General features: G+C 41.4%; 2 protein-coding genes across 9 annotated transcripts in view; both read right to left on the bottom strand.

Moving 5' to 3' along the window:
- PITPNM3 (PITPNM family member 3) overlaps window positions 1–5,120 on the bottom strand; it is a 58,175-nt gene extending 53,055 nt beyond the window's left edge. For 3 of the 7 annotated variants that reach the window (XM_021415668.1, XM_021415672.1, XM_021415673.1), the window contains exon 1: window positions 4,265–4,628. Coding sequence is in view for 2 of the 7 variants with exons in the window: in XM_021415673.1 (XP_021271348.1) it covers window positions 4,265–4,286 (22 nt within the window). In the remaining 5 variants the exon portion in view is untranslated. Of the gene's footprint in view, window positions 1–4,264; window positions 4,715–5,102 lie in introns of those variants that run through there. The other 4 variants (XM_021415671.1, XM_021415674.1, XM_021415670.1 and 1 more) reach the window with 4 other exon arrangements.
- Window positions 5,958–27,354, bottom strand: part of KIAA0753 (KIAA0753 ortholog) — a 29,856-nt gene continuing 8,459 nt past the window's right edge. Inside the window, exons 10-20 of one of the 2 annotated variants that reach the window (XM_021415678.1) lie at window positions 26,927–27,096; window positions 25,189–25,278; window positions 24,899–24,986; window positions 24,402–24,485; window positions 22,988–23,161; window positions 21,865–21,946; window positions 20,307–20,418; window positions 19,910–20,134; window positions 17,253–17,366; window positions 9,983–10,019; window positions 5,958–9,277 (exon numbers count right to left, since the gene is read on the bottom strand). In XM_021415678.1, the coding sequence (XP_021271353.1) occupies window positions 10,016–10,019; window positions 17,253–17,366; window positions 19,910–20,134; window positions 20,307–20,418; window positions 21,865–21,946; window positions 22,988–23,161; window positions 24,402–24,485; window positions 24,899–24,986; window positions 25,189–25,278; window positions 26,927–27,096 (1,143 nt within the window). In that variant the 3' untranslated portion in view covers window positions 5,958–9,277; window positions 9,983–10,015. Of the gene's footprint in view, window positions 9,278–9,982; window positions 10,020–15,713; window positions 17,367–19,232; window positions 19,387–19,909; window positions 20,135–20,306; window positions 20,419–21,864; window positions 21,947–22,987; window positions 23,162–24,401; window positions 24,486–24,898; window positions 24,987–25,188; window positions 25,279–26,926; window positions 27,097–27,354 lie in introns of those variants that run through there. The other variant, XR_002444003.1, reaches the window with a different exon arrangement.

Here is a 27,354-nt window from a genome sequence, read left to right as displayed (position 1 = left end):
CTACTGACATCAGTAGAAACACTTGTTTGTATAAAACTACGCATCTGTCAATGTACTCGTCATGGTCATAGATTTCATCAAGCTTTGAAGCAGGCCCAGCAGTCGGCTACATTTTTTGCTTGATAATAAATATTTGCTGATCAAATCTAGACATAAGCACAAACCACAGACAGTCGAACATTAAAGCAGCACTCTTGGATATTACTATCATACTAACCTATTCAGTAGAGCGATATTCTCACAGCCACTGACAACTCAGTATATTAGTAAATTACTGAAGACTGAACTAATCCCAAAAAGAACTAATCAAAAATTGACTTTGTTGCACACATTAAAGCCTTTCTGCTTACCAAAACTTGTTTCAGAGCTGTGTCCTCTTTGAATTCAGGAAAGGTTTTTCTAATAAAATTAAAAAGCACAAATCGTTTTCCATTTGAAAAGAAATGCTGGGAAGAGAGACCTTTGTTGCTGTACAATACTTCTTTCTGTTCTGCTGGTTTCAGACGCATCCTTCCTACCTTGTAAGTGATTTAAGTGAGCTACCCACACAATGTTACCTAGGAACTACTGAGCTGAGTCTTACCAGAGACCAAAATTAACCACTGCTATTTTCTAGTTATATTTTATTTCTTCTATAGCAAACAAAAAACTGAAGATGTATTTTAAAATACATGAATTTTAACTACTGGTCATACGTCTTGGACTTGAGAGTTCCAACAAAAAAGGGGGAGATGCTGATACTCCCTCATATTAATCCAGAGCAAAAATCAATGTTGGAAGTAAGCAGCACACATGGTGGGGAGCAGGGGCTGGTCAGTAGGGGAGACTGAGAGGAGCGAGAGGCCTCAGAGGAGAGCACACAGAGCCAGAGGAAGAAAGACAGTAAGTCCAGATGGGGAAACCATGGGACAATGGGGAACTAAAGCGGGGGTGGCAGGTCAAGCTGGTGAAGTAAGTAACTGAGAGCGGGGCTAGGGGAGCAAAGGGGAAAGGAAGGCCAGTAAGGGGCAGAGGCCTCCTACCAGTCTAGCTGATTGCTTCTTGCAAGGGATAAGACCCCGCTTACTTCCTCCAGCCAGGCACAGCATTCACTTGATCCTGCGGCTGAGCCTGTAAAGCCAGCAGAAACGTTCCAAAAATTTAAAATAACGAAAAGTTTTCCACTTCTTTCGCTCCCAAAACTAGGCTGCAGAAGAGCTGGAGAGGCTTGGCAGTTGGCATAGGAAAGAGGAAATGAACCAAATTTCTCTTGCTGTTGTCAGCAAGGCACCAGATCGAAGTATACTTTGCATTCATGGACTTGCAGTACTCCAATTACTAGCTGAGTCCTGTCCTTCTGAAATCTGCATACACTTACAGTCTTGTGAATGGCAAACTTCTAAGTACTGCTGGCACTTCAGAAAAAGGACAGATGGGGGGGCTAGTCAGGAAGAATAAAACAGCAGAAAGAAATGGGAGCTCTAATTACAAGAATTAGGAGAAAGCTTCTGGTTTAATAGGCAATGAGATAAAAGACAAGAAACCAGAAGCATGTTTGCGTGAGAAGAAGATATTAAAACAAAAGGTAATTTTGAAAGAAGGATCAAGCAAGCAGGGGCCCACAGGAAGCAAAGTCATTACATTTATCAGATAAGCTGAAGCCCAGAGAACAGGGGTTAACATAACCACTCAGAGCAGACCTGGGCTGACAGAAGCACAGTGCTGAGATTCAATTTCTAGCAGGTGGGAAAGGAGCCGGCAGGTACAGAGAGAGAAGAACTGAGAGGTGAGGGAAAGCATTACAGGCAGAATAAAGTAATCAATTTTGGTACAGAAGCAGCTTGGGACAAGAAGCAGAGAAGAAAAGCACCGTGAAGACAGTAAGTCAGATGGATGCAAGAAAAAGGACCTCCCTTTATTCTCACTGTGGTTGAATCTGTACCAAAATAAAAATGGGAGCAAAGAGCCCAGAGAAACTCAGCCACAGACACAGTTAAAGACAGAAGTTTCACACAAAAAAGCAGGTTCCACTGCTATGAAATAAAGTTCCTTCTTCCAAGGAACTGGAAGAACAATCCAGACACCTTGGTGGGCAGAAATGCCCAATACTACCAACTCCTCTCACCCACCTCCTCACTCTGTGCCTTTCCAGTAACAGCACTTCAGCAACTAAAAGTCCCTTGTTACCTACTTTGTACATCCTTCAACTGACAGTTCTGCAACAGTCCAGATGGCATGGATAGGTATATATATGTTTGGCTCACTAAGAACAGAAAATGAAACAAGAAACTAAGTTGTGCAGGCCTTTCAGCCTCTATTTTAAGGTACCAGTGACATTTTCAGTCTTGCACCTTATGGAATTACCAGTGAAATGGGGGAAAAGAGAGAGGAGGTTGAAACATGGTGGTTCAGGCTCCAATTCCTAAACTAAGCTTTCCTGTAAACACAGTACATCTTTCAGAGCTGTTTCTTGATGCTTCGGATGCCAGTGCTCTCACAGCAGAAATTAACTTCACCCTTCCTCTCAGCAGCATCACCACCTCCTCCAGACTCGCTCTCCAAAACAAGGAACATATGAATATTCTCTAACCTTTTCCTGCAATGACTGTAGGTGGACTGCCTGCATCACATCTGAAAGGCTCTACTTCCACAGTGCAGACATTTTTGCTTTCTGTGAAAGATCTGGTACATTTGAGTCACTGCTGTTACAAAAATGAAATAGAAGATGAAGAACAGATACCACACCACCCACAGAGACATGTCAGGTAGATCTGCAGCTGCCACCATATGCTCTGCAACTCACGATCCTGCATGTGCCTGAGCATTTCTTTTCAAGGACTTTACGCCAGATGTTTAAGATCTGGTGGATATGTCAAGCTGACCACTTCTAAAAGCCCTTCATAAGCACACGTGACATTCAAAAGTGATCAAGCAACACAGGCTCTAGAATAATGGTCTTTCTTTGTACTTGTGACAAAGCCGCAGAAATAATAATGGCAGAAAGGCAGGGAATGCACAAGCACAACAATCACATTTGTATATTTGTGCATATTCCAGATCATGTATAAACTCAGTAGATTCAATTTATAAAAACGGTAGATTTGCTCTGCTCCTAACCAAGATATATTTAATTTATTTAAGATGGAAAACAGTGACAACATAAAGCTGGCATCAAAAGCCACATTTTACCTACCAAAGTGTGCGGAATCAATCATGCACAAGAGAAGAGCTATCCTTGAAAATTCACATGCAAAGTCGTGCATGAACAAGCACACTATTTCTGCAGAATAGAATACCAAAGTACCACTGAATGTGAAAACACCACCTCCTTATCTTCCTATCAAAGTTAAAATGACAGCAAACAAATGCCTGAAAAATCAACGTGACTTTTTCCACATTGATTAATCCTAAATTTATCAGAATAAAACCAACCATCTATCTCTACATCCAGTTTTTTGCATTTTCTGAAGTGACTGATGCTCTCAATATTCTTGAGTGCTATTTCTTAGGGCTGCCACTAATCCATGCATATCCAGGGGCAGGGAGGAACCCTGTTTGGAAGAAAACACTCGGTTTTAGCTGTAATACTACCATGCTGATGTAAAGATACACTGGCAGGTAACAGTGCTGGCAGTGAACACCTGGTAAGTTTCACACACACACACCAACAGGCATTCAGTCATGGCACAGTTAAGCCTTCACCACCCAAAGCAATGGGCTCTGCGCGCAACCTCAAAGAAACCTACCACTGCAACAGCGACAGGTTTCTCTGTTCATGCATACCAACTATGTGCCACCTGGTGCAGGGGCACCACTGCCTCCAAGCTTTCCAGCCGGAACCCTGAAGTGCTAACTTCCCCTAAATCGCCCAGTCTCTGGGCAAGAAAAAGCAAAAACGCGTGAACCTACACGGTGTAGGAGGGGCTGCCTCTGCTAAGCAGGCGCTACCCAACAAGTACCCCTTTACTGTTTGCAGAGAAGCCCACGCTACCGCGTTCTGCTCCGTTTCTCCCACGTCAGGCAGTGGCGCGCATCGGTTCCACCGGGCCACGGCGTTCCCCCAGCGCCACAAGCGCCCGAGCAGACCCCGCGGTGTCCCTGCAGCCCCACACGGCATCCCACGATCGTCGGCACAGCCGCCGAAAGCAGTGCGGGCTCTGCTCGAACGAACGCACCGCGACCCCGCAAGGAATTCTGCGCGTACACCGCGCGGCGAGCACGGGTGCGCCTCGCCTCCAGCTTCCCTCAGGGCTGCCCACCCCCGCCATCCACCACACACACTCACCTGGGCGCAGAGCTTTCGCCATCTCGGCGCTGCCCGCTCCGGGCCAAGCTGCGGCCGGCCGCGTCAGCTGCTCGTCCGCGGGGCCCTCCCGGCGCGCCGGCACCCCGCGCCCCAACGCCCCATCTGCTCGCGGCGGAGGCCCCGCACCGCCACGTCCCGCCGCGCAGCCCCCGCCGTTAAAGGCACAGCGAGCGGCTCCCACGCGCCATGGGGCCGAGCCCAGGCGGCGCGGGCCGCGGCTGCTCGGAATCGGCCTGGAGAAAGCTGCGCGCGACGATCGACCGCGCCAGCCCGCCCGCAGGGCCCGCCCCAAGCGCCTGCCTAGCGCCGGAGAGCGCACGGTCCTGGCGGCGCTGATGTTTGGAGCGGAAGCCCTCAAGGCTCGGGGCCCGCCCGCCTGTCCCTCCCGGTGCTCGAGGCGGGGCTCCCGGCCTTCGCGGCGCTCCTCAGAGGAGGGAAGCTAGCGGGAGCGTTCCCGCGCCGAACACCCCCGGCAGCCCGGGTGGTCACAGGGCCCCGGTGCATAGCGCCAGGGGCTCACCGTGCACGCGGCTCAGTCACTGCTGCAGCGCTGCCCGCGCGGCTCATGCCAGCGGCATGGCAGCAGAACCTCTTTGCTTGTTGCCAAGCCCTGCGCGGATGCCGCGGCTGAACTGCTGCAAGACACTGCCTTGTAAATCAACGCTCTGCTGCGCAAGTTGAACTAGAGAACGTTCAGGGCATAACTTGTTTCCTCTCCCTTCGCGACCCTCGCTAGAGGCATTTCTCTAACCCTACCGCGGGGAAAACAGAGAGCAGCCAGCTCCTCCCAATCTCCCAAGAACTGGGAGAAACTCACCTTAAGAAGTGGATGCCTGCCTTACAGGAATCATGGGGGGAGATAGGCAGAAAGACTGAGGTGTTGTATTTAGTTACAGCATGTCACTACACCACGAAATAAAGCTCAGTAAACAGAAGTTTTGCCCAAGGAAACATACAGTTTAAGAGCCAAACAAACACAATGCAAGGGAGACCTAAAGCAATTCAGAGGCTTTCCGCCTGTAAGTTGGTAGGTACAAACATAAATACTTAATTTGTTCCGGATGTTACTGAACAGCTCATTCAAGCAGTCGAAGCAAATACCACTGAGAACAGTGTTTAAAACCCCAGAGAAGGTTAAGTGGCTTTGTTTGAAGCTTAAGTGGAACAGTCACAACTCCCAGTAATTTTCACCCCAAAGCCAAGTGCCAGTACGCTAACTGTAATTTATGTTACACCATCTATGGCTGACTGTGCTCCATGGTGGAAAGTTTGGGCTGAAGCCTCCTTGCCTCTGCTGTTTCACTTCAAGTCACATTTGAAAGACGTGACCACAAAATTGGTTTCTCAAAGATGCTGTAGCTGCCAAATAAAGCAATCCTAGACAAAGGCTGTGGATAATATACTCACGGGTCTGGTGGACATACTAGCTTAGGAGAAAGTGTCTGAAAGATGGGGATATATTTGAAGAGAGTAGTGCACTCCTTACTGCTGCTCCCTACTGTGACAACTGTAGTACTTTCCAAACCACTTCTGTCTTGTATAGATGTGACCTGCCCCCCTCATTTCTGGGAAGGAGCAGGCTGGTAATAAACAGGTTTAAAACATCTAGTTTAATTTCATGTTAACCCAGTACCAGTTGGAGTAGGAAGCAGAACAAAAGACAGACAACAGCTTACTTTTAACAAGCATTTGAAAATGCATGATTATCTACAGATATCAAGTGTATGACAAATGAATGTTTATCATAAAAACTGTCATGACAACAGCATGAAAGGGATAAACAAACACCATTTGTCTTCTCTATGCTATTCACAGAGAGCAAGCACACACTAAGCTTTGCTTTCTGTTATGCCTGTGCCACTTCTCTGAACTCATCAGAGTTCACATATACAAGGGCAGAATTTCATCACTTATTTCCAAAGGTGATGTTGTCACCTATGCAGAAGGCTAACACAAGACTTATGCATCACTTCAGCATTGTTTCAAGGAAGCTACCCATACAGGAGGTTCATGCTAGCAAGAGTCTATCAGTGATGCATGTCCAGGGATATATTCACTACAGACCAGACACTGATCCACTTGCACTGTAGCTTTTTTAAAAGTCTTCATCCTTTCTATATTTGCATTCAGTCTGGACAGACATGGACCACAGTAACTTTCCAGAGGTGTCAGCCTAACAGTCTCCATGTCAGCTACCATGTAGAAGCACACCAAAACAGATTCTTATAATCATCTGAACAGAATTTTCCATGAAAAGTTTTTCTAGGGCTTGGAAGAATTTAGTTTGCAGGTAAGACACAACCAGGGAGATTCCCATGAGGCTGTTACCTATCTTAATAGCTCTGTCCTTCATTAACTGCACTCAATTTAATAACCAGACCAACATTAAAGTGAAGGTGATTTCTTTTTCATGCTCCTCAAATCTTCATTGGGAGAGAAAGAGACAGAACCTGCCTTCTGTTTAGAGATGTGAAGCAGTTTACACAGACACAAAACAATGCAGCCTTTTAAACAGAATGTCATTACAATTTATCCAAAATCATTTTATCAATAAGATTTTTTTCATAGTATTATCTTCTCAGTAAGCGCAAATACTAAGTCAAATTAGTCTCTTTCTTAGAAGACACAAGGTGCAACAATTTCAATAGTAACATCTGCGTGAGACTCAAACTATAAAAACTGTTTTCAAAAACTACTGTATTTTGTGCTCTAAAAGGGTTTGGCTAATATTACTGGAAAAATAACTTTTCTTCTAAAATGCCTTGAGAATTTGAACTGTATAGAGAACATAAAAACTCAGATCATGTAAATGTTAAATTTCCCCGTCTTTCTTTGTCCTGTATTCGCTATTGGAGACAGAGAAACAAAGTACCATGGCTAGAGACAGCATTCAAACCTAGGTGTGCTGGGTTGGACTGGATGATCTTGTAGGCCTTTTCCAACCTAGCTGATTCTATGATTCCCAGAGCTCTGCTCACCATGCTCAGAGGTTCTTAATTAAAAAAAAAAAATTCCTTTCAACTTACATCACAAAGAGGAAATTTAAACCTTGCAGTGATGGCACACTACAAGATATATCCCAAGCTACTATCTTTGCATAATATGATGGTAGGCAAAGGCTGGGACTTGGGGTAAGAGGTATTACTGCTGTACCAGTTACACAGATAACACTGCTTTTCCTTGTCAGCTTCTCAGATAAAGCAGATCTTCAATAACATGCAAAAGCAATCCTTGCCTTTCATCAAATTAATGCTTCTATGAAAACGCGTTCTAAATTCAAACTCTGACGCAACCATTGAAAGAAGATAGCGTTAGTAATCTGATGGCATTGTTCAACATTTTTTTATACCAATCATACCAGTTCACTGTACTCAAATAATATACTTTTGCAGAGCAGGTTTTTCATTCTTCATGTACCAGACTCTGTCATCTTGGAGTCACTGCAGATGTGCTGTCTCCCCACCCACCATCCTTCCCAAAGAAAGCTGAAAGAAATTAGACTTGCGCAGTAGTTCTAGATGTGAGAAAGCATAAGCTTTGCTGTTGTTCACAACAGCAACACACACACCCTGAACAGCTATTTTGCTGTGCAGTCTGGAAAAAACAAAAGGCAGTTATCTGCAGCCTTTGAAGGCAGTAAGAACCACAATTCCTCCCTCCGAGGGAAAGGGGAAGAATTACTTTGTATTGTCCTGAACACTGAAGGAAGACAACTGCTGGCCCTTGAAAATGTAAACCTCCAGAACTTTTTTCTTTCTTCTGAAGTGTTGCAAAAGCTTCAGACATTGCAATTAATTCCTTTCAGTACATAAAGGCACACAGCCTCTTTTCCATGGATTACAGCAGAGACACAGAACCTCTGTGAGAGTCATAGCCAAACAATAATGAAAGAAAAATATAAGCTAGGCAAGGGCTTGAGCTAGAATGTCTTCAAAGATATACTTCCAACTACTTTTTAAGAAAATAATATAAATCCAAATACATTTTCACTTAATTCTGAACACATTCAGATTTACTGGTGACTCAAGTGTTTTTCCTTGCAATACAGCAGAGAAAATTCTGTGAAAACAAAGCCTCTATGAAGGGCCACTCCCTATCATTGTTAGGTTATCTAGCATTGCAAGATGTTTATTAGAATCAAACCTTGTATAAAACATAGTTTACATACTAACTTCTGCAGAAAAAGATCAGCATAATAGGCAATGCCATATGTAAGAGCCACTAGAGGATGTGAACTCAGAGAATGCTACCTACCGACAACACCGTCCTCCTGAGAAGCAGCTGTCTACATAATGAGCCAAACTTGCCCAACTTGGACAGGGAAAGTGGCTCTGGATGTATGCTTAAGGGCCTATGCAGAAAAAGCTGAAAGTCTGTTGGTTGGCTAATGACTCCTGGACTAAATTCAAGTCTGGATTCCATTCCGTTGTGCCTGCTGACACAGTGTTCAATCTGTTTTAAATAGCCTTCAGGGCCAAACTAGGAGAATTCTAAGGAAGTAAGAGAAATGTGAGCTCTGCCCACTAGAGCCTACACAGTGTGACCAAAGTTATAAAATAATCTTTTCTTATTCCAAGAAGCAGGGATGCTGAGTGCAGTTCCGTCAGTAAGTATGGAGATTCAGAGATAAAGCAGTGTGCAGAGTCATGCAAAGTAGCTGATGAGAAGAGGGCAATGGTCAGGATTTCAGCTCCTATAATTTTGATGTCACCACAGAAATCGAGAAGCAGCCCTAAGGAGCAGACACTACATTGAATCAGAGAAAACAGCAGGTGGTAGAGCTGTACGTCAGCCACCCACTAGAAATGGGTTGCACTATGCTGTTTTACTTTGAATGACTGAGAAATTCTCTGGCAGCAGAGATTGTGATTGCTCATGCTAGTGAAACAGAGAAGTTGTCCAAGATCCAAGAGATGGCAATTCTTGGCAATATAACGTTAAATTGTTTTAGAGGTCTCTCCGCATTGTTTATATTTCACCTACAGCCAAAATCTAAAAAAAAAAAAAAAAAGACAAGCTAGATCAGATCCCAACAAACCAGAGGAGAGCAGCATTCTGCCACAGAACAAAAGGAACAAAATCATAACCCACAGAGGCATAACAGAAGATTGCAACGGATGGGTAACTTGTTCCAGCAAAGATTTTACAGTACTCTGAGGCCCAGGAAATTCTCTAGCAGTTGGTGAGCAGGCTTTGGTGTTGTGTTGCCTGCCAGGTTGCTGCTAGCTCTAGTTAATCCCAGGTACCACAAATCTTGCCTCATACAAAACCCCTACCACCAAGGCTGCACTGACTGACCCCAGAATTAGCTGGCACTGAATACATACATGGCTGTGAAAAGTCCACATCAGGCACATAACACTAGACAAATGCCTGGGCCTACTAATGAGAATTTTGCTAACAATATCACAGCCCTTGCTCTGCCGGAAAGCAGGGTTGAACTAATGGCCAAGACAGCTGTCAATAGTTGCAGAAATAAGAGCTGTGGGAGGCTCAGTCCTGAGAAAGTGAATCCCCCATCTGTTATCTCCTCTAAAGCTCTTAGGTCAGAGTCACTTTTTCCTCCTGCTTCAAGTCTTCTCAACAGCCAAAGCCTGTCCGATTAAAGGTCTATCAAAGCAGGATCAGAGTTGGAGTGATCAACAGTATCAGGGCTAAGGCCTTCTTAAGATGTAGGCAAGGAAAAATGGTACTTACTGTTTTAGTTCCAGTGCTCTCCAGTATTGGCAGCTACCTGAAGAAGGCAGAGGCATAAAAACATACAGAAAGAAAGCAGGCATGAATTAAAAGCACAGAATTAAAGTAGGGCAAAAAATTAATATCTTATATTTTCTTGCTACCATATCGCAGATTCACTAATCCAGATTGTCTGTGTTCACTGCACTGTTTACAATTTTTTAATACCAGGGAGAGATTTGTTGAGTACAAAGCAAACAACTTCCAGTTCCAGCTGGGAGACAAAAATACAGCTCACAAATGCTCCGCAGGCACAAATGAAATCACACAGAAGAGTGGTGAAGCATTGGAACGGGCTGCCCAATGAGGTGGTGGAGTCACCGTCCCTGGAGGTGTTCAAGGTATGTGTGGATGTGGCACTGAGGGACATGGTTAGTGGGCATGGTGGGGATGAGCTGACAGTTGCATGATGATGATCTTAGAGGTCTTTTCCAACCTTAATGATTCTATGGTTCTGTGTGCTCCAGACCCCACAGCAAAGATCTCACATAATGCACCCACATAATAATAGTTTTTTGTATTTGGTAGTGCTGCAGAAAGAGTTCTTTAGAATAGACAACCCTTCCTGTCCCAGTCTGAACAGTCCATCAAGGATGTCCATAGTGACCTTAACAATTTTCAGAAGTCCCGTTCCTCATATTAAATAAGTGTTCAGGGGTTTCATGAATCAAAACCTAAAGCAAGAATATAAAAGGGTAGCAACTCCAGATTATTATACTGTTACTTCCAAAATTTGAAAGGTTTTTTTTTGGTCTAGTTTTCACATGAAGAAGAGAGGAAGCTGGAAAAGTGGGCATGTCTTAATTTTCAAAGTATTATAATAGATGTTATGTTTGCTGGTCTGAAAAACAAGGATGGTGACAAAACACCAAACTGAGGGAGAGTTGAAAGAAGCAAGCAAATCAAAAGGTACGATTTTCCTCTAGACTGCTGCATCCACACAGAAGAAAAACAAAGTTAATCAGCATCTACCAATTAAAAACAAAAGCCAAGACCTGCCACAGTTGCATACTGTCTTGCTCTTACTATCATGCTGCTGGTTAGATATCTCAGCCTTTCACAGAATCCCAGAACTGCAGAAGTTGGAAGGGACCTCTGGAGATCCCCCAGTCCAACACCCCTAAAGCAGGTTCGCTATCACAGACTGCACAGGAAATAATGTCTTTCTTGAAGTGGGGATACGTCTTGAGCTTTCAACTTAGAATAGCTAAGATTTTATCCTCTTTTGCCTTCTCTATCTAATCGTAAAGAATAACCCAGACACTTAAATCCCCAACGTTACTGACATTTACTTTGCTTTATTGAGCCCTTCCTGCTTTTTTTTCATCAGTAAAAGAGGAAGACAGTGATAAAATTGCAGGGTCTCTCCATTTCAGTGGATATGCACTGGGCATCCATTCCCTCCACATGGAAAGCACTATCAGCTTCCCTTCATCAAGGCAGACTGTTGTTTTTCTTTTTTTTTTTTCTCCTTTCCCTACAGCATTGTTATAGTGGCTTAATGCGTTGCTAGGAAGCACTCCTACCAGCCTGATTGCTAGTCCATTTGGAATACGACAAATGCAAGAAGATTTATTGATGATATCAGCTTGATACTAAACCCATCTTTCCTTACTAAATGAGGGACTGAGTATTTGGAATTTTAGAAGGAAGGAAAAAAAAACTCTGTATACATTCAGAACAAAAATGAAATGCTCAGAGTAATCAGACAGCCCAACTCTCTGAGTGTTTTAAACAGTAGGCTATTTTTAATCATCTGTTTCCTATTTGAAATGCTGAGGGGAGAGGACCGACAGTGGTACCAAGATTTTTATAAGTATCTATAGAGCATTCCTGCTCTGCAGCATGGCAGCTGTTTGCACAGACATACCCACCTCATGCTTGTGGCTGTCTAGTCAAGACACACCTGCACGAATCATGCTCACACTCAATGGAAACAAGGGTAGCCGAGGCTGTAGCTACCCTCCTCTGGAGAATGGAGACCTTCACACCATCCTGCCATGCCATCTGCATCACTGAGACTGAAGTTAGAACTGCTCTTGCTAATTAAGTGACTCTCACTGCTGACAGTGGCACGGCTAGGCTGGCCTTAAGTTGTCACAGTCAGTTGTGAATACTTTTACAGCTGTGGTAACAAACAGCTCAAGTGAAGCCGCAAAACATCTGCAGGAAGGAAAGGTATTACTTGAGTAGCAGAATCCTTCTGAGTTCTCCACTACTATGGGTATAGTGCAATCTATAACAAAGTAAGACTTCAGCTCTAAGCAGACATGATAGCATGACAATATCACACATTTATTTGTATTTGTTCAGGGCCAACAGTTACAATTCCCAACACATACAAAGTAACATTAAAAAACCAAACAATCTGTATTATCTATGTCCTGGAAAAAAAAAAAAACATTTCTCCCTATATTAAACAGTTTGCTGCAGATGACTAGGAGCTAGTCAGACTCACCACAATTTTTCTTACATTATTCCTGTTCCTTCTTCCCCCAGTTCTGATACTAATGTTACAGTCTGGTGGACCATTTATTCCCCATAGGCAGTCTACCTGCAGTAACCTCCAGAGAGCCGGCCTACTCCAGAAACCCAGGCTCAGAACAGGGACCAGCCTCACGTCTCCTGCTGGTACACATCCTGCCACGCAGGCAGGCTCTTTTCACACAGACAGACAGTTTTCCCAGACCCAGGAAGAAACAAATGACAAGTTTGTGCAGTGCCTCCTATAAGCCAAATAGAAACATCAAGAACATTGCACAACACAGCCCTAAGCTGCAGTGGTCACCGTGGCATTTTTACCCTGGTCACCTCTTACAGGCTGAGACCAGTAACACCACTGTCCCTGCAGCTGTGACCAGTCACAAAATCACAGTCACAGGATATATTGAGTTGGTAGGGATCCACTGAACTCACCCAGCTCCCTTCCTCCACTAGGAAACTGTGTCATCTTGGCCCCTCAAGCTAATAGCCACAAGAGCAGCACCCTCCTGGGTGCAGCAGTCCACCAAAGGCATGTCAATCAGGGTGACCCCTTTGTGTGTATGGATGTGTGCCTCTGGCACAGCTAGGCTGAAAATACAAGTCTCCACTAATGAACAATGAAGCAAAGGTAAGAACTGACTACAACATTAATGCTGTGCAAATTTAGTGGGTTTGTTTTGTTTTTTAAGCTGGAATATACAGCTTTATATACATATACACAGTATAATAGGAATTTATTTTAAGGAAAGCTCATACAGCTCATGAGTTATCTCTGAATTCAGCAATTCTTACAGCCAGGCTTGTAATAATAGCTGTAACGGTTATGCAAGTTCAAAAATACCTTGGCAAATCAGGGAGCTGCTTAAAAGAGCTTTTAAAAACAAACATATTAAAAATCAAAAATCTCTCTCAGCAGCAGTAACTGAGTTTATTCCACGAAAAGAGACACCTTCCTAGGGAGAAAATAATAAAGAATGTGACCATGAGAGACATAAACTCCACTAAATGGGTGAAAGTAACCACTGAACTTTGAATACCAGCTTACATTTCCTTCTACACAGAATAATACTTACAATTTGAAATGAAATAATACTTTGCATTTATGTGAGTTCTTCTTAATGAAGTATTTCAGAAAGCACGTTCTGCCAGCCGGATCTCCTTTGCACATTGAAATCACAATAGTGCCCAGGAGCTCCAGTGGTCAGACACTTCCTTCCCTGTGGTAGGCATGTCAGTCAAGGCACTCCTTTTACCTACATGTTGCAAACTGTTACGTGAGAGAGACAGGCAGACACTAACACACAGGTGAAACACAAGGAAACAGATGAAACACAAGGAAACAGATGACAGATGATCAGCTACGACCACTGTCCTTCAACTTGCTTCATTCTCTCAGACCAGGCTAGCATTCTAAAACCTAAGTTCAACCTAGCACTTCAAGCATGCTGCAAGAGATAACATGGGGTCTTCTGATGAAACATGTACTTGAAACTGACTATATTCATCAAGGACATGCCTTGAGGAAATAAACTGAAGCAAACCGTTTGTCTGGCAGTTGGCTAGCACATACATTATGAACAGAACCCCTTCTCCTGTTGCTGGTGAAATCAGGTCTCAAAAAGTGTCCCAAAAATAAGAAAAAGAAAATTCCTGGTAGAAGAAAAGCAGTCAAAAGAGAAACGGCAGAAAGTTAGCCTCCAAGAGTAACCCAGAGATAAGGCAAACCAAACAGAGGAAAGGAGTTCAAGTTATGGTCTTACAGTGACATTAATGGCAGTTGAATTAGGTCCAGCATTAATAGAAAAAAAATTAGTTCTCTGAAGCACTAGTAGAGCAAACACTGTTGCCATAACCAGCTCACTCCCAGAAGCATACTGATCTAATTTCTACAGTTAAATATTTACAGAGCAGATTGTGTGCTTTCAGGAGTTGCAATAACTGCTCACAGAATTCAAACAAGCAGTTCTGTCTTCATGGTCCTCACAGAGCGTTTCCAGAGTCATACACTTTCTTCATTGCTCCTTATCATACCTAGTTACCTATCAGGGAGCAGCAGGAGGGAGGACAAGCCAGGAGCCAATGGTGCCCACAGCACCAGCTGGGAAGTGACCACACCAACACTGTGGTGCACTGAGGTCTGGCACTGCCCTTGCACCAAACTGCTCTCATTTGCTTCTGTTGTCTATATCACTCTGAACCACTCCGTAAACCTCAGTTCTACTTCAGCTATATGTGACTGCAGCAGCTGGCATTTAAGGGAGTCGTCCACACATCTATACTACCACTGAATTATTTCATCCTGTTTTTATCCCTTTCACAGCTCTGACACTGAAGAAAATTACATGTAAAGAATGAAGGAAAAACAGGCCTGTGAAGATCTTACAGATCCATGGAAGGGGATCCTTCGCAATACCAGGTAGGATAGTATATTTTGGCTATCTAACCTGTTCCTAAAGACCTTCAGCAATAAGAAACAGCACAGGCTCCAATAAAATCGGTTCTTCCCTATCTATACAATTCAAATACTTTCTGAATCTGAAACTGCTTATTGTAGTCTCCCAGTACTTAGCTTTAAAGAAGCTACGGATTCAGATGCATGACAGTGCTATAAATAAGAGCATGGTCAGTTAACACAGATCATTAGATGCATAGTTAACACTTGCAGTGATATTATGGTTGCACTATGTGGTTCAGCCCCATACAGAGTCACTACAAACATACCTTAACAAAAATTATGCATATGCATAATATTCCATCCAGCTTGATTCTGATTTGTCCCTTAAGAACAAGGACATGCAGTCACTTTAACTCAAAACTTCACTATTACAAAATTTTCAGGGTAGAAACTTCCTGAATTGTCTAGTTTGCATTTGTCATTTGTAAATAGTCAGTACAAAATCCATCAGTTAAGTTCCGTAGGAAGGACTGAAAAGTGTGAAGTCAGGGTTTCTACCTAAAGCCTTCACTCTCCACAGATCTTCTCTTAAAGAAAGCACCTAAACGTCACAAAATCTCATTCAGAATGAAAATTCACTTTGGCATTATCAGTCAGAGGATACCACTCACAAGAGAGAAAACATATTTACTTTGTCAGAAAATCATGTTACACTGAAGAAATAGGGTAGTCTAACTCTTGTAAAGGTGCCAGGTTGGGTGCTGACTGTTCCAAATGTTTTCAGAAGGAAGTTATCTTAAATTAAAAATATGCTTAGTCCTATGAAAGACACGCTGTTTATTAAAAAACAAAGTACCTTGACAATACTTTCATGAGCATACATGCAGATACAGACACTACGTCCTACTATTTTTGATTTTAAAGTAGACTTATACAATTACAGAAATAAAAACGTGGTGTTTAGAATTTAAGAAATCACACATCAAAGTCACATCAGTAACAATATTTACATGGTTACATTTGGTGTAAAATTTGAGACAAACAAAACAGTAAAACAGTCTTCAATTAAAAAAATTATTTTAAGACAATGTGTTCAAATAAGAGGAAATAAAAATAATCTTAGAAGGTTAAATTTATTCTGATGAGTGCAACATTACTGTAGAAAAGAAATTTGTCAAAGGATACAAACTGTCATACTGTTTTTTGGGTTACCTCAAGGGCTGAGCTCCTACTTCCCCAAAATAGGACCATAAATCTTCTTACTCATTGCTCATTCCAGACATAACCCAAACTGGTACAGTGATTATTTGAAATTAAGAAGTAAATTTAATATTGCAGAAATGACAGTTTTCAGTTATTTTGTTGTTCTTGATTTTAATGGGATTGTTAAGACTAAAGAATGTAGGGCTGGATCACTAAGTGCTGGGTTTAAACAATATTCTAAGCTAATTTAAAGAAAAAGGGAAGAAAGTCTTCATCATATCCTTCTCTTGAAAGGATTCATTTGTCTGTGCATAATGTACTAGTGACATTCTAAAATAAACAGGAGAGGTACTTCATTCAGAAGTTCACTATACGAGTGCAAGCTCTGTCTACAGCCAGTGTAAGAGTTTACCTCTACTTAGTGCCGTGCCATGAGAATCCTTCCTTTGGATTGCCACATTCTAAAAGGAACTAATCCTACTACACATATTCCTCACAGTGGTCAAACAGTGTCTTTATTACACAACACATAAAGCCCTAAAGAGCAAATCGAACAGTTTTTATTCCTGACTTTTCCATCTGGGTTTTAGATTGATATCAATAATGAATCGTTCTTCCAACACAACTATCAGACAAATTCAATGCATTTTATTGACAGAAATAAACTAAAACCCATAACTCCTTTGCGAGGTAGGTGAGATTCTCTCAATTGAAAGAAAATTGAGGCACAGTGCAGCTAAGTCTATGACATAGCTTAAACCCAGGGTCCCCTTCCCAGTATTTAATTCTCACCAGTAGTTCACGCACAAAAATGGATGAAGTTATCACAGGTAAATAAATGGATGCGTATACTTATCAAAACATATAAAATTCACCTGTAACAGTTTACATCATTCTATTGAAATGCTGGCCAAAGAAATGAAACAACAACAAAAAAAATACAGTCCTGATAAACCCAGGAATTCTGAAAAGCAAAGCATAACGATCATGGTTTTATAAAAACCTGAGATGAATTCTTGTTGGATTTAACTCATTTTAGGGAACAAAATCTCACAGACAAAAAACCAAACACACCAAAATAGGAAAAATTAGATTGTCTGATAAAACTATTAGACTGAGGTTGATTGGGGTAGATTTGAAAGTGCTTACTGTGCTGGCTGCAAAAACTCTGATGTGAACACAGCTTCTGCATAATCCTCGCAGACATCCTGCAGCTCTGCTGCCACATCAAATAGGGCTTCTTCTGTTAGTTCCTCTGCAAGACTAAGGTAGAGGAAAGGGGAAAAAAGAAAAGGCTGAGGTCAGATTTGAAACCTCATTAATTCATACCACTGATACAGACGCTGTGATCTTAAAAGGCAAATGCTGATGCTTTTTCTTTCTTTCTACTGCTTAGTCTAAGACAAGATTCCACTAACACAGAAAAGTTGTGTCCTCATAAGTGTTGTATGATATCCCAAATTAGAATCATAGGGGCCTTTAAAGGTCATCTAGTCCAGCTCCCCTACAATGAACAGGGACATGCCCAGGTTGCCCAGGACTTGATCCAGCCACACCTTGGAAGTCTCCAGGGACAGGGCATTAACCACATCTCTGGGCAACCTGTTCCAGTGTCTCACCACCCTCACTGGAGAAGATTTTTTCCTTATATCCAACCTAATAGAATAGTCTCCCCAGGGAGGTGGTTGAGTCACCATCCCTGAATGTGTTTAAAAACCATTTGAATGTGGTGCTCAGGGAAATGATCTAGTGGTGGGTTGTTTGAGTTAGGATATTATGGTTACATTGCAGTTGGACTTGATGATCTTGAAGGTCTTTTCCAACCTGAGCAATTCTATGATTCTGCGATTGCTGGTTCATGTCCAGCTTCCCATCCACCAGTACCTCCAAGGCTTTTTTGGCAGGGCTCAACCCTTTCATCCCCCAGCTTGTATTGGTAGTGAGGGTTGCCTCGACCCAGGTGGAAGATCTTGCATTTGGATTTGTTGAACCTTGTGAGGTTCACCTGGGCCCACTGCTCAAATTTGTCTGGGTCCCTCTGGATTGCATCCTGTCCCTCTGGTGTGTTGACTGCAACCCACAGCTTGGTGTCACCAGCAAACTTGCTGAGGGTACACTCAATCCCACTGTCAATGCCATTGATGAATATATTAAAGAATATTGGCCCCAGCAGTTGACCGCTGGGGGACACCACTTGTCACTGATCTCCATCCAGACATTGAGCCATTGACTACTGCTCTCTGGAACTCAATCCTGCAGCCAGTTCTTCATCCATTGAACAATCCACCCATCGATTCCATGTCTTTCCAATTTGGAGAGAAGGACATTGTGGGGTACTGTGTCAGATGCCTTACTGAAGTCCAGATAGATGACATCAGTGGCTCTTCCCTTGTCCATTGATGCAGTGACACCATCATAGAAGGCCACTAGGTTGGTCAAACAGGATTTGCCTTTGGTGAAGCCATGCTGGTTCTCCCATATCACCTCCCTGTCTCCCATGTGCCTTAGCACAGCTTCCGTGAGGATCTGCTCCATGATCTTTCCTGGCACTGAGGAGAGACTAACAGGCTGGCAATTCCCAGAGTCATCCTTTTTACCCTTTTTAAAAATGGGTGTGATGTTGCCTTTTTTCCCCGTCACCAGGGACTTCACCTGATTGCCACAATTTTTCAAATATCACTGAGAGTGGCTTGGTGACTATGTCAGCTAATTCCCTTAGGACTCTGGGATGTATCTCATTGGAACCCATAGACTTGTGGATGTTCGGGTTCCTCAGGTGGTCACAAACTTGATCTTCGCTTACAGTGGGAGAGACGTTGCTTCCCCAACCCCTCCTACCAAATCAAAAATTTGAGGGCCGTGTGGTGAGCAGTTAACAGAGAAGACAGAGACAAAAAATTTGTTAAGTACGTCAGCCTTCTCCTTGTCTGTTGTTACCAGATTGCTTGTGTCACTCACTAGAGAGAGTACACCCTCCTGGACTTTTCTGGTTGATGTATCTCAACCAGAAGTAGAAGACTTTCTTGTTCTTCTTGGCATCCTTGCCAAGTTTAGTTCAACCTGGCCCTTGGCTTTCCTGACCCCAACCCTACACACCCTAGCAGCTTCCTTATATATTTCCCACAATACCTGTCCCTGTTTCCACTGCCTGTGCATTTTCTTCTTGCTCTTCAGTTTGACCAGCAGATTCCGGTTCAGCCATACCAGTCTCTTGCCTTCCTTTCCTGACTTGCTTCACCTAGAGATGAAGAGCTCTTGCACCCGGAAGAATCCTATCCTCAGTCTGGTTCATAGCAAAGGGTAAATAATTCAGGCTTAAACGTGTTAAGAGATCTCTGTTGCTTCCTTTTTTCCAACTCTTATATACTAATTCTCCTTTGGGAGTAATAGTTAACATACTGTGGTGCTCATTCCAAGGCCACTGAAGTAAATAGGGAGCATCTTATGATTTTAGTTGCCACTGAATCAGGCCTTACAGAGAGCAATAAGGCTTAAGGAAAAATTAGATGAGCGGCCTCTAAACAACAGTGGACATAACAGAAATCAAAATTATTTTAGCATAAAAACACAATTGTTTATTGGCCTCTGGAATGTTTATCTTCATAGTTTCACAAATATTCTAAAAAATAATAATAATAAAGCTAGTGTATCCAAGACCTTCCTAGCATAGCAGGGGAGTGTTTCTTCCCAACATTTTTTAACACTTATTTTATATAGGAAGATTTATTATGCCCTCTTGTGGGCAGAGTTAAGGTCAGAAAAAAAAGCTGATACATTCACTTCAAAAATACAGGTAGTTCATATACCTTTCAGCAATCTGCCATGGATTGAAACTGCCTACTGCCTCATGGAAAATAAGCTTTAGGCGACGCTTGTATTTGCTGTTGTAATCCAGGATGCTCTGGAGCATATGCTTTGTAACTGAGAAAGAAACATGGGACTCTTTCTGCAAAGAATTCTGAGTCAAGGGCTGCAGAATGTCATTTTCGGTCAGCAGTTTCTCCTGTGCTTCTTTGTTTTCATCAGTGCCACTAGAAATACAAAAGAGTCATTAAATCAGAACTACATTTTCAAGTATGTTTTTTGAAAGATCAGGAAATAACTTGAAACAGTAAGCATAATTCCCTCTAATGAAAACTCTGTAATGAAGATGCACAGCAAAAATGCACCACAGCTTTGTCTACAATCAAGTGTTCTACTTACTTGTCATCAAAATGTTTTTCAAATAAAACATCAGTTTCTGGCTCTGTCTGTCTAGTTAATTTGGTTATCTGAATTGAATGAGGAGATGTAGCTATTAATGCCATTTGTTGATCTAGAAGAAAGAAAATAACATTAAAATTTGTTTCTTTGGAAGATAAAAACTACAGTTAATACAGTTAGGACCTCACAAAAATTTTTGCCTCTTTTATAGGCATATTCTTCAGGCAAAAAAAAAATACAAAAGCTGACAAATCCCTAGAAATGTAAATTCAAGAAAGGATTTCCAAGAGCTCAGCGTATTAAAGCTAAGCATTTCAGACATTCTTCCTTTAGTATAAGTATAGTTTGTTTTATCTGTGAATACTTACCTAGAGCAGATAGAAAATACCACTCAAAAATTAACGTAGTCTATTAGAGCTTGGCAGTAAATCCAAAACATAGAAAAATGAAACAAGATTTGGGGTAAGTCTTTACTTGTCCTATTGTTAGATTTTCTGCCTAGTGTATAACAACACATTTCCATTAAAGTTAGTATGTGACCAGATCCTCAACTTGGTAAACTGATGTAGCTTCACTGTTGTATTCAACCAAACAGAAGGATAAAGAAAGAATACACTAAACACTCTAAGATTTAGACTTACAAATTCCGAGTCACGAAGAGCCCAACAAGAAAAAGAGTGAAGTGGCTTTAGGAGACTTCAGACTTAGAAAATAAACTAGCTTTCTTCTACAGATGAGTTGAAGTGTATGTACTCCAATTACAGACTATAGTATATCATCTTCACTGCACTAAAATCATTACCCGCAATTAATTAGAAAAGAAAATATCTAAGTTAAGGAATGACAAATGCCTTTAAAAGGACAACAACATTAAAACTTAACATGTGATGATTGGTGGTATGCATTAAAGATTCCTGCCCTTCAACTAAGTTACGCTAGCAGTGCTTTGCGTGCAAATGTAGACTCAAATGCAAATAGAAAAATAATAGCATGTTCTCAGAATGGATCCTTCTTCTTTTAGTACTGTATTTCAGAAACATTCCTCTCAAAGGAGCACCTATAATCAAAAATGTGTCTGGACAGTTGTGTGGAAAAAACAAAAATCATGGCCTGAACAGGAAACTAGTCTGTATAAAAAGAAAGGACTTATTTCCTTGGGAACACAAGTAAACTGCCTCTAGGTTCTGGACCTAGAAAAGACTTGTTCGTGAGAAACTGCTCTGTAGCTGCAACTGAGTATCCTCACTTTCTGTGAATAACTTGGACTCTCCTGATTCATGATGCTTTATTGTCTCCCCCTGTTATACATATAGGGGGCACAGACATCTTGCCAGCCAGCCACCTCTGGTAATATTAATAGGTCTAACAAACAGATGAATGTTAATTTGCCTCTGCATACTTTCTTTGGGATTGGTAAACCTTATGCAGAAGCACTCGCACTTTTGCATTACAACAGTGATATACGATCACATATAATTCAATCACTTTAATTTCAAAACATCTGAATGCACAGACTGAGATTCCATGAAAAATAAGTTGCATTGAAAAAAACACTTACCCATATTATCCTCTTGGGCCCTGAATTCTGAATCACTGTACACAGTCTGGGTGAATCTCCTGCATACAGTTTCCTGGTATCTCTGTTTTTAAACATACAAAAGTAAAAATTAACGCATGCTTAACAGTTCAGCTGTAGCAGTTATCACTTGATAGAAAAGCAGGTCATGATACTCTATGTCAAAGCAGGACTATTTTGCACGGTTAATGTAATACTGAAAAGGAGTAAAGAGAGATGAAATCACAGATGATCATCTAATTCAAAATCCTAGACTAGAAGACTCAACTAGTTGCCAGTACCATGGCAACTACACCCATTTCAGATCAACAGCACTTAGTAAAACTGATGGGCTTTCATGCTTTTCCTGCCTTACGAACAATGAATTCAAACATATGCTCAAGCACAATAAATGGATATTGCACACTGTAAGCTTCATGCTTTCAGCTTATGAATAGATCTCAAGTAAATGGCGCTAAATTCAGTAGTTCTAATGTAGGATAAACTTAACTGAACAGGAAGGTTGAAATAAGATTAGAAACAAAAACTCTGGAAAAGCTTATTAAAGTTTAAAAAAGTAATGCATGGGAAAAATCAAGCAAGTAAATTACAACCTATGTTTACATAGCGAGATGGATAAGAAATAATGTATTTATCCGACCTCCTCAAGTTACACTGAAATACTTTGGATTGACACCGCATGTTTCCTTGAGATGCTCATGCTGTTAGAATATTAGGATCACATACACACATACCCAGACAAAAAAAACCCTGAAAATAATTCATAAATATTAAAACACTTTCACATCTGTGAGACAATAAACTACGTTATCACCGTACCAATTTTCCTGTTCACATAGGACGATTTAAGCCTCAAACCTTTGTGGAGGGAAGCAAGCTCAGGTCTGCCAATCCTGAAGTTAGCAATAAAACCATTAGGTCGAATATCTTTCTATTTTTACACAGTTTTTTGCTGGAAGTGGAAACTCCTTCCAAGTCTCCCATTTCATACCTCAATCCAGTCAGATCTTGTTTTAAAGAATGTAGATACCTACTGATATTATAATTTATAGTTAGTAAACCAGAAACTGGCACTATCTGACCAATGAATAGATAAAAAACTTACTTCAATTTCTTCCATTCTTTGCAACATTGTCTCCAGACTAGGACTGTCAGCCACAAACAGAGTCTCAGCTTGAAGTCTCTTACGCTGCTCCATATTCCAGAGTTCCTGAGCAGTATCTTCCAAAAGATCATCCAATACCTTTTCACTCAGAATATCTGCATTTGCTGCAACCTGCTTTGGCAAAGCAAAATATACACAGCCAATGGGGGGAGAATAAAAAAACAAAAGAGGGAAAAAAGAAGAAATAGAAAAACTTTGAGGGGAAAAAAGGATGCTTATAAATCACATATTTCTTACAGCAGCTTCTGCTAAGAAGCCAAATGTCATTACAACTTTTCAGTGAAAACCCAAATAATTTCCTGTTTTTTTTTTCCACTCACACAGTAAGCAAAATCAATAAAAACAGCTCAGTATATTCATACCAATAAAAGTCATTGAACACGAATAAAGCTCTCTACATAACTAATTTTCTAAGTTCCTATACACAGGTTCAGAAATCACCCAGGATTCAAGAATAAGAAGTGAAGGCCCTTATCTTACAAAACATGCATTTAACAGAACATACACAAGTCCCACAGCAGCTGTGGAAGGTAATGAGTAAACATAGAAGAATACATAGCGAGTAAACCTAGGCCAAAGCTGCGTCCAGTTTTACCAGTTAGAATCATAGAATTGATTGGGTTGGAAGGAACCTTACAGATTACCTTATTCCAACTCCGCCATGGGCTGGGTGCACCCCCTGCAATCAGGCTGCGTAGGGCCCCCCTTCCAGCCTGGCTTTGGGCACCTCCAGGGATGGGGCAGCCACAGCTTTCCTGGGCAGCCTCTGACAGGGGCTCACCACTTTCTCAGTAAAGCATTTCTTTTTAACATCTAACCTAAAACTCCCCTCTTTTAGTTTAAAACTGTCCCCCCTTGCCCTGTCATTAGCATAGATATGACATGATATCTCTATTCATAGAATCACCAAGATTGGCAAAGACCTCCAAGATCACCCAGTCCAACCATCCACCTACCACCATTTCCCCACTAAACCATGTCCCTTAGTACAACATCTAAACATTTCTTGAACACGCCTGGGGACAGTAACTCCATCACCTCCCTGGGCAGCCCATTCCAGCACCTGACCACTCTTTCAGAGAAGAAATTTTTCCTAATATCCAACCTAAGCCTCCCCGGCACAACTCAAGGCCCTTCCCTCTCGTCCCATTGCTAGTTACCCAGGAGAAGAGCCCAACCTCCACCTTGACACAACCTCCTTTCCGGTAGTTGTAGAGAGCTATAAGGTATTGTAAGCTACAAGGTGTTGGAAAATGTTAAGTTCAGGAAATTATTACTACTTTTCCAGATGCATTCTGCCATATGGCAAAGATAAAAACTCAGCTTTACTCTATGACACGTAGATAGAGTATACCTTCTCAGCTGCAGAAGTTGAAAGCTGGTTTATAATTGAAGGATCCTTCATATGACAGTTTGTTTCCAAGGAAATACTGATCTGCTAATAAACCATAAATCCACTTAGAATAATGAACCTTCTGTATTATTATTCATAATTACTAGTAGTCAAAATATACTGTCATTAAACATGGTATCATATGAATTATTAAAATAATCTTATCAAGTCCAGTCATGATTAGTGTAGAACAGTTATGACTGTTCTCTACTTGACAATAAACTACTAAGAAAAGAAAAAAAATCAATGCAGCTTTGCAAAATTTGGTTACAATAACTTAAGGCCTACATACTGAAATGGAAATACACTTGTCAAGTGTCCCAAAATGTACTGACTACATGAATCACTTGACGTGTTTCTCCAAAAAACTCCTTGCTTGCACTACATTGAAAACAATCATTATATTGAGCCTTTATTAATGTACCCTTCAAATACTGCCATGAGCCTGACTATACTACCTGTGCCCTATCCACTGGAGGTTCTAGGTGCTCCCATTCTGCTTCGTCAACTTTGTCTGCACACTGAGTTGGAGAAGCACCTTGCAACCTAGATACACACACAAAATAAGAACAAACGACAATTTTAAAATTTGGCATAACAATGATAATAAAAAATAATTTAAAAAAACACAAATCTACTTTTTTGGGAAGTGGAAAGTTGAGAAGCTTTTTATATGGCTGTTGGGAATAGTAGGAAGGCTATATCAAGATCTGGTACCATTTATTAGCTCTTCTGAGCAAGTAATTACCTTAACTTTTGTACTTTTTTCATTTCTCCTCTATTAAGGTCAGTCAGAACTTTCATTCTTCTTGAAGCTTCTGCCTCACGCCACGCTAGTCTTCAAATATAAGACAGAAACATAAAGAGAGTTACAAAACACACTTTATAACAACTGGAGAATGAAATAATCGGATTCTGAATATTAGTTTATAAAAATTTTGAAAAAAAATTAGAGAAAATTAATATTGGCTTTAACATCATATAAACCAGGAAATTTATCTGAGAACCAGAGATCTTCAGTTATCCCTACGCTACCATCAAACAGGCAGATAGCCTGTTTGTAAGTTGTAAATACTGCCTGGACAGACAGCTCCTCATCAATGCATGTTAACTGCTGCATATCCAGCAGCTGGATCTTCTGGTTCAACTGCTAGAAACAGCACGGCAAACTAGATGTGGGGAACCTGGGTCTCCAGAATGCTGAATATATTTTTAAATAAACAAACCTAGACTATATTACAGACAAGGAAAAAAATACATATTTTCTCCTCTGGAACAAGGAGATCATATTCGTATTCTCATTGCAGTGCTGTGATAGTAGGTTAACTACATTTGGAACACAAAATATTTAGCTGGAAATATGAATGAGGGACATACCAACAAATTGTACCTTAAAAAATGGAGAGGGACTAATTAATAAAGTTAATTTGAGAAAGAATGAAATCTTAGGAAAAGGAATACATATTACTTCACTGCTGCAATTCTAATATTCAATATAATTCTAATAATCAAACAACTTCTATGAAATAGCAAGCTTTCCACAGACAAAACCTAGAGCACTGTGTGCAGTTTTGGGTGCCACAATGTAAAAACATAACACTACTAGAAGACAACCAAGGGAGGGCTATGAAGATGGAGTACGGTCTGGAGGACAAGGCATGTGAAGAGAGGCTGAGGTCCCTTTGGTTTGTTCAGCCTAGAGGAGGGGAGCACCGGGAGCAGAGAGGCAGTGCTGAGCTCTGCTCCCTGGTAACATTGACATGGCCTGAGAGATCAGCATAGAGCTGTATTAGGGGAAATAATTAGAGCTCAAGGAGCATTGGTATCAAGGACTACTCTCAGACACAGACTTTGAGTTTTGGGTGGTCCTCTGTGGAGCCAGGCACTGGACATGATGTTCCTTGTGGATGTCCCTTCCAGCTCAGAATAATCTATGATTCTGTGATTAATATGACTGAATTACTTCCTCCAGAGAAGGTACCAATAGAAACTCTTCATTTAAATGAGTAATTTCATGACACTTGAAGGAACATACTGTTGTTACTTTTACCTCTGTCAATTTGAACTGAAATTAGCTGATGGGTTTCAAAAACCATTATGGCAGGACTGATGGACACAAATAGCATAACAGGCTAGTTACATAAATTTAAAAACTTAAGCAGAGCACCAGCACAGCAAGTGAACCTCCATTCTGCATGCTATGTATACTGTCAGTGCTTTGCCTAGCGCAGTTTTGGCCTGTGTCTTCCAGATGATATTCAGATATGATCCAGGAAAAACATAATGCAATGTTTTTTTCCCCATGCTGCATGAATGAGGTCACTTTATTCTGAGTGAGAAAAAAAACACACATATCCAGTTGTGAGCTGTGCTATGCCACTTGCCTTTGTAGACAAGCCCAACCCATCCTATCTACTAGTACAGATAAAGTACCATTTCCACAGAAAAGTAGGGTAAACACTGAATCCACTAGACTATGAACATACCGTTTAGGTGAAGCAGGTGGAGATGTAGGGCTTGGAGGCAACCAGGGTACGCTGCTCTCCTTAACAAATCGTTTGTTCTCTTTTAACTGAAAAGCTATAGTTGTCTCTTGAAATCGGGCATGCTTTCCTTGAGGATGCACCTGCCTTGCTTTTAGAGATTTAGGCATTCCCTTAAAATTAACACAATTACATTAAAAACATGCATCTCCTTCGCTTAATTTTTAAGGTATTTTGTATTCTGCTTTAGGATTTGTTTTGAAGTCATGTCTCTTGGCTTCATTGCAGAGCTGACACGTGGAGGATTTACAACTCATTTAAAGGCAAGTACAATGATGCCCTAACGAGACGTGCTTAAATTTTTCAATGACAATTTTTGCAAACATTTCTAAGGTAACATTTTATTTGGCCATCAAACTACTAGGTCCCCT

This window comes from Numida meleagris, chromosome 18, assembly GCF_002078875.1.
Source record: "Numida meleagris isolate 19003 breed g44 Domestic line chromosome 18, NumMel1.0, whole genome shotgun sequence".
Classification (NCBI taxonomy): domain Eukaryota; kingdom Metazoa; phylum Chordata; class Aves; order Galliformes; family Numididae; genus Numida; species Numida meleagris.
The sequence above is the reverse complement of the archived record's forward strand: the minus strand, read 5'-3'. Positions and strand labels throughout refer to the sequence as shown.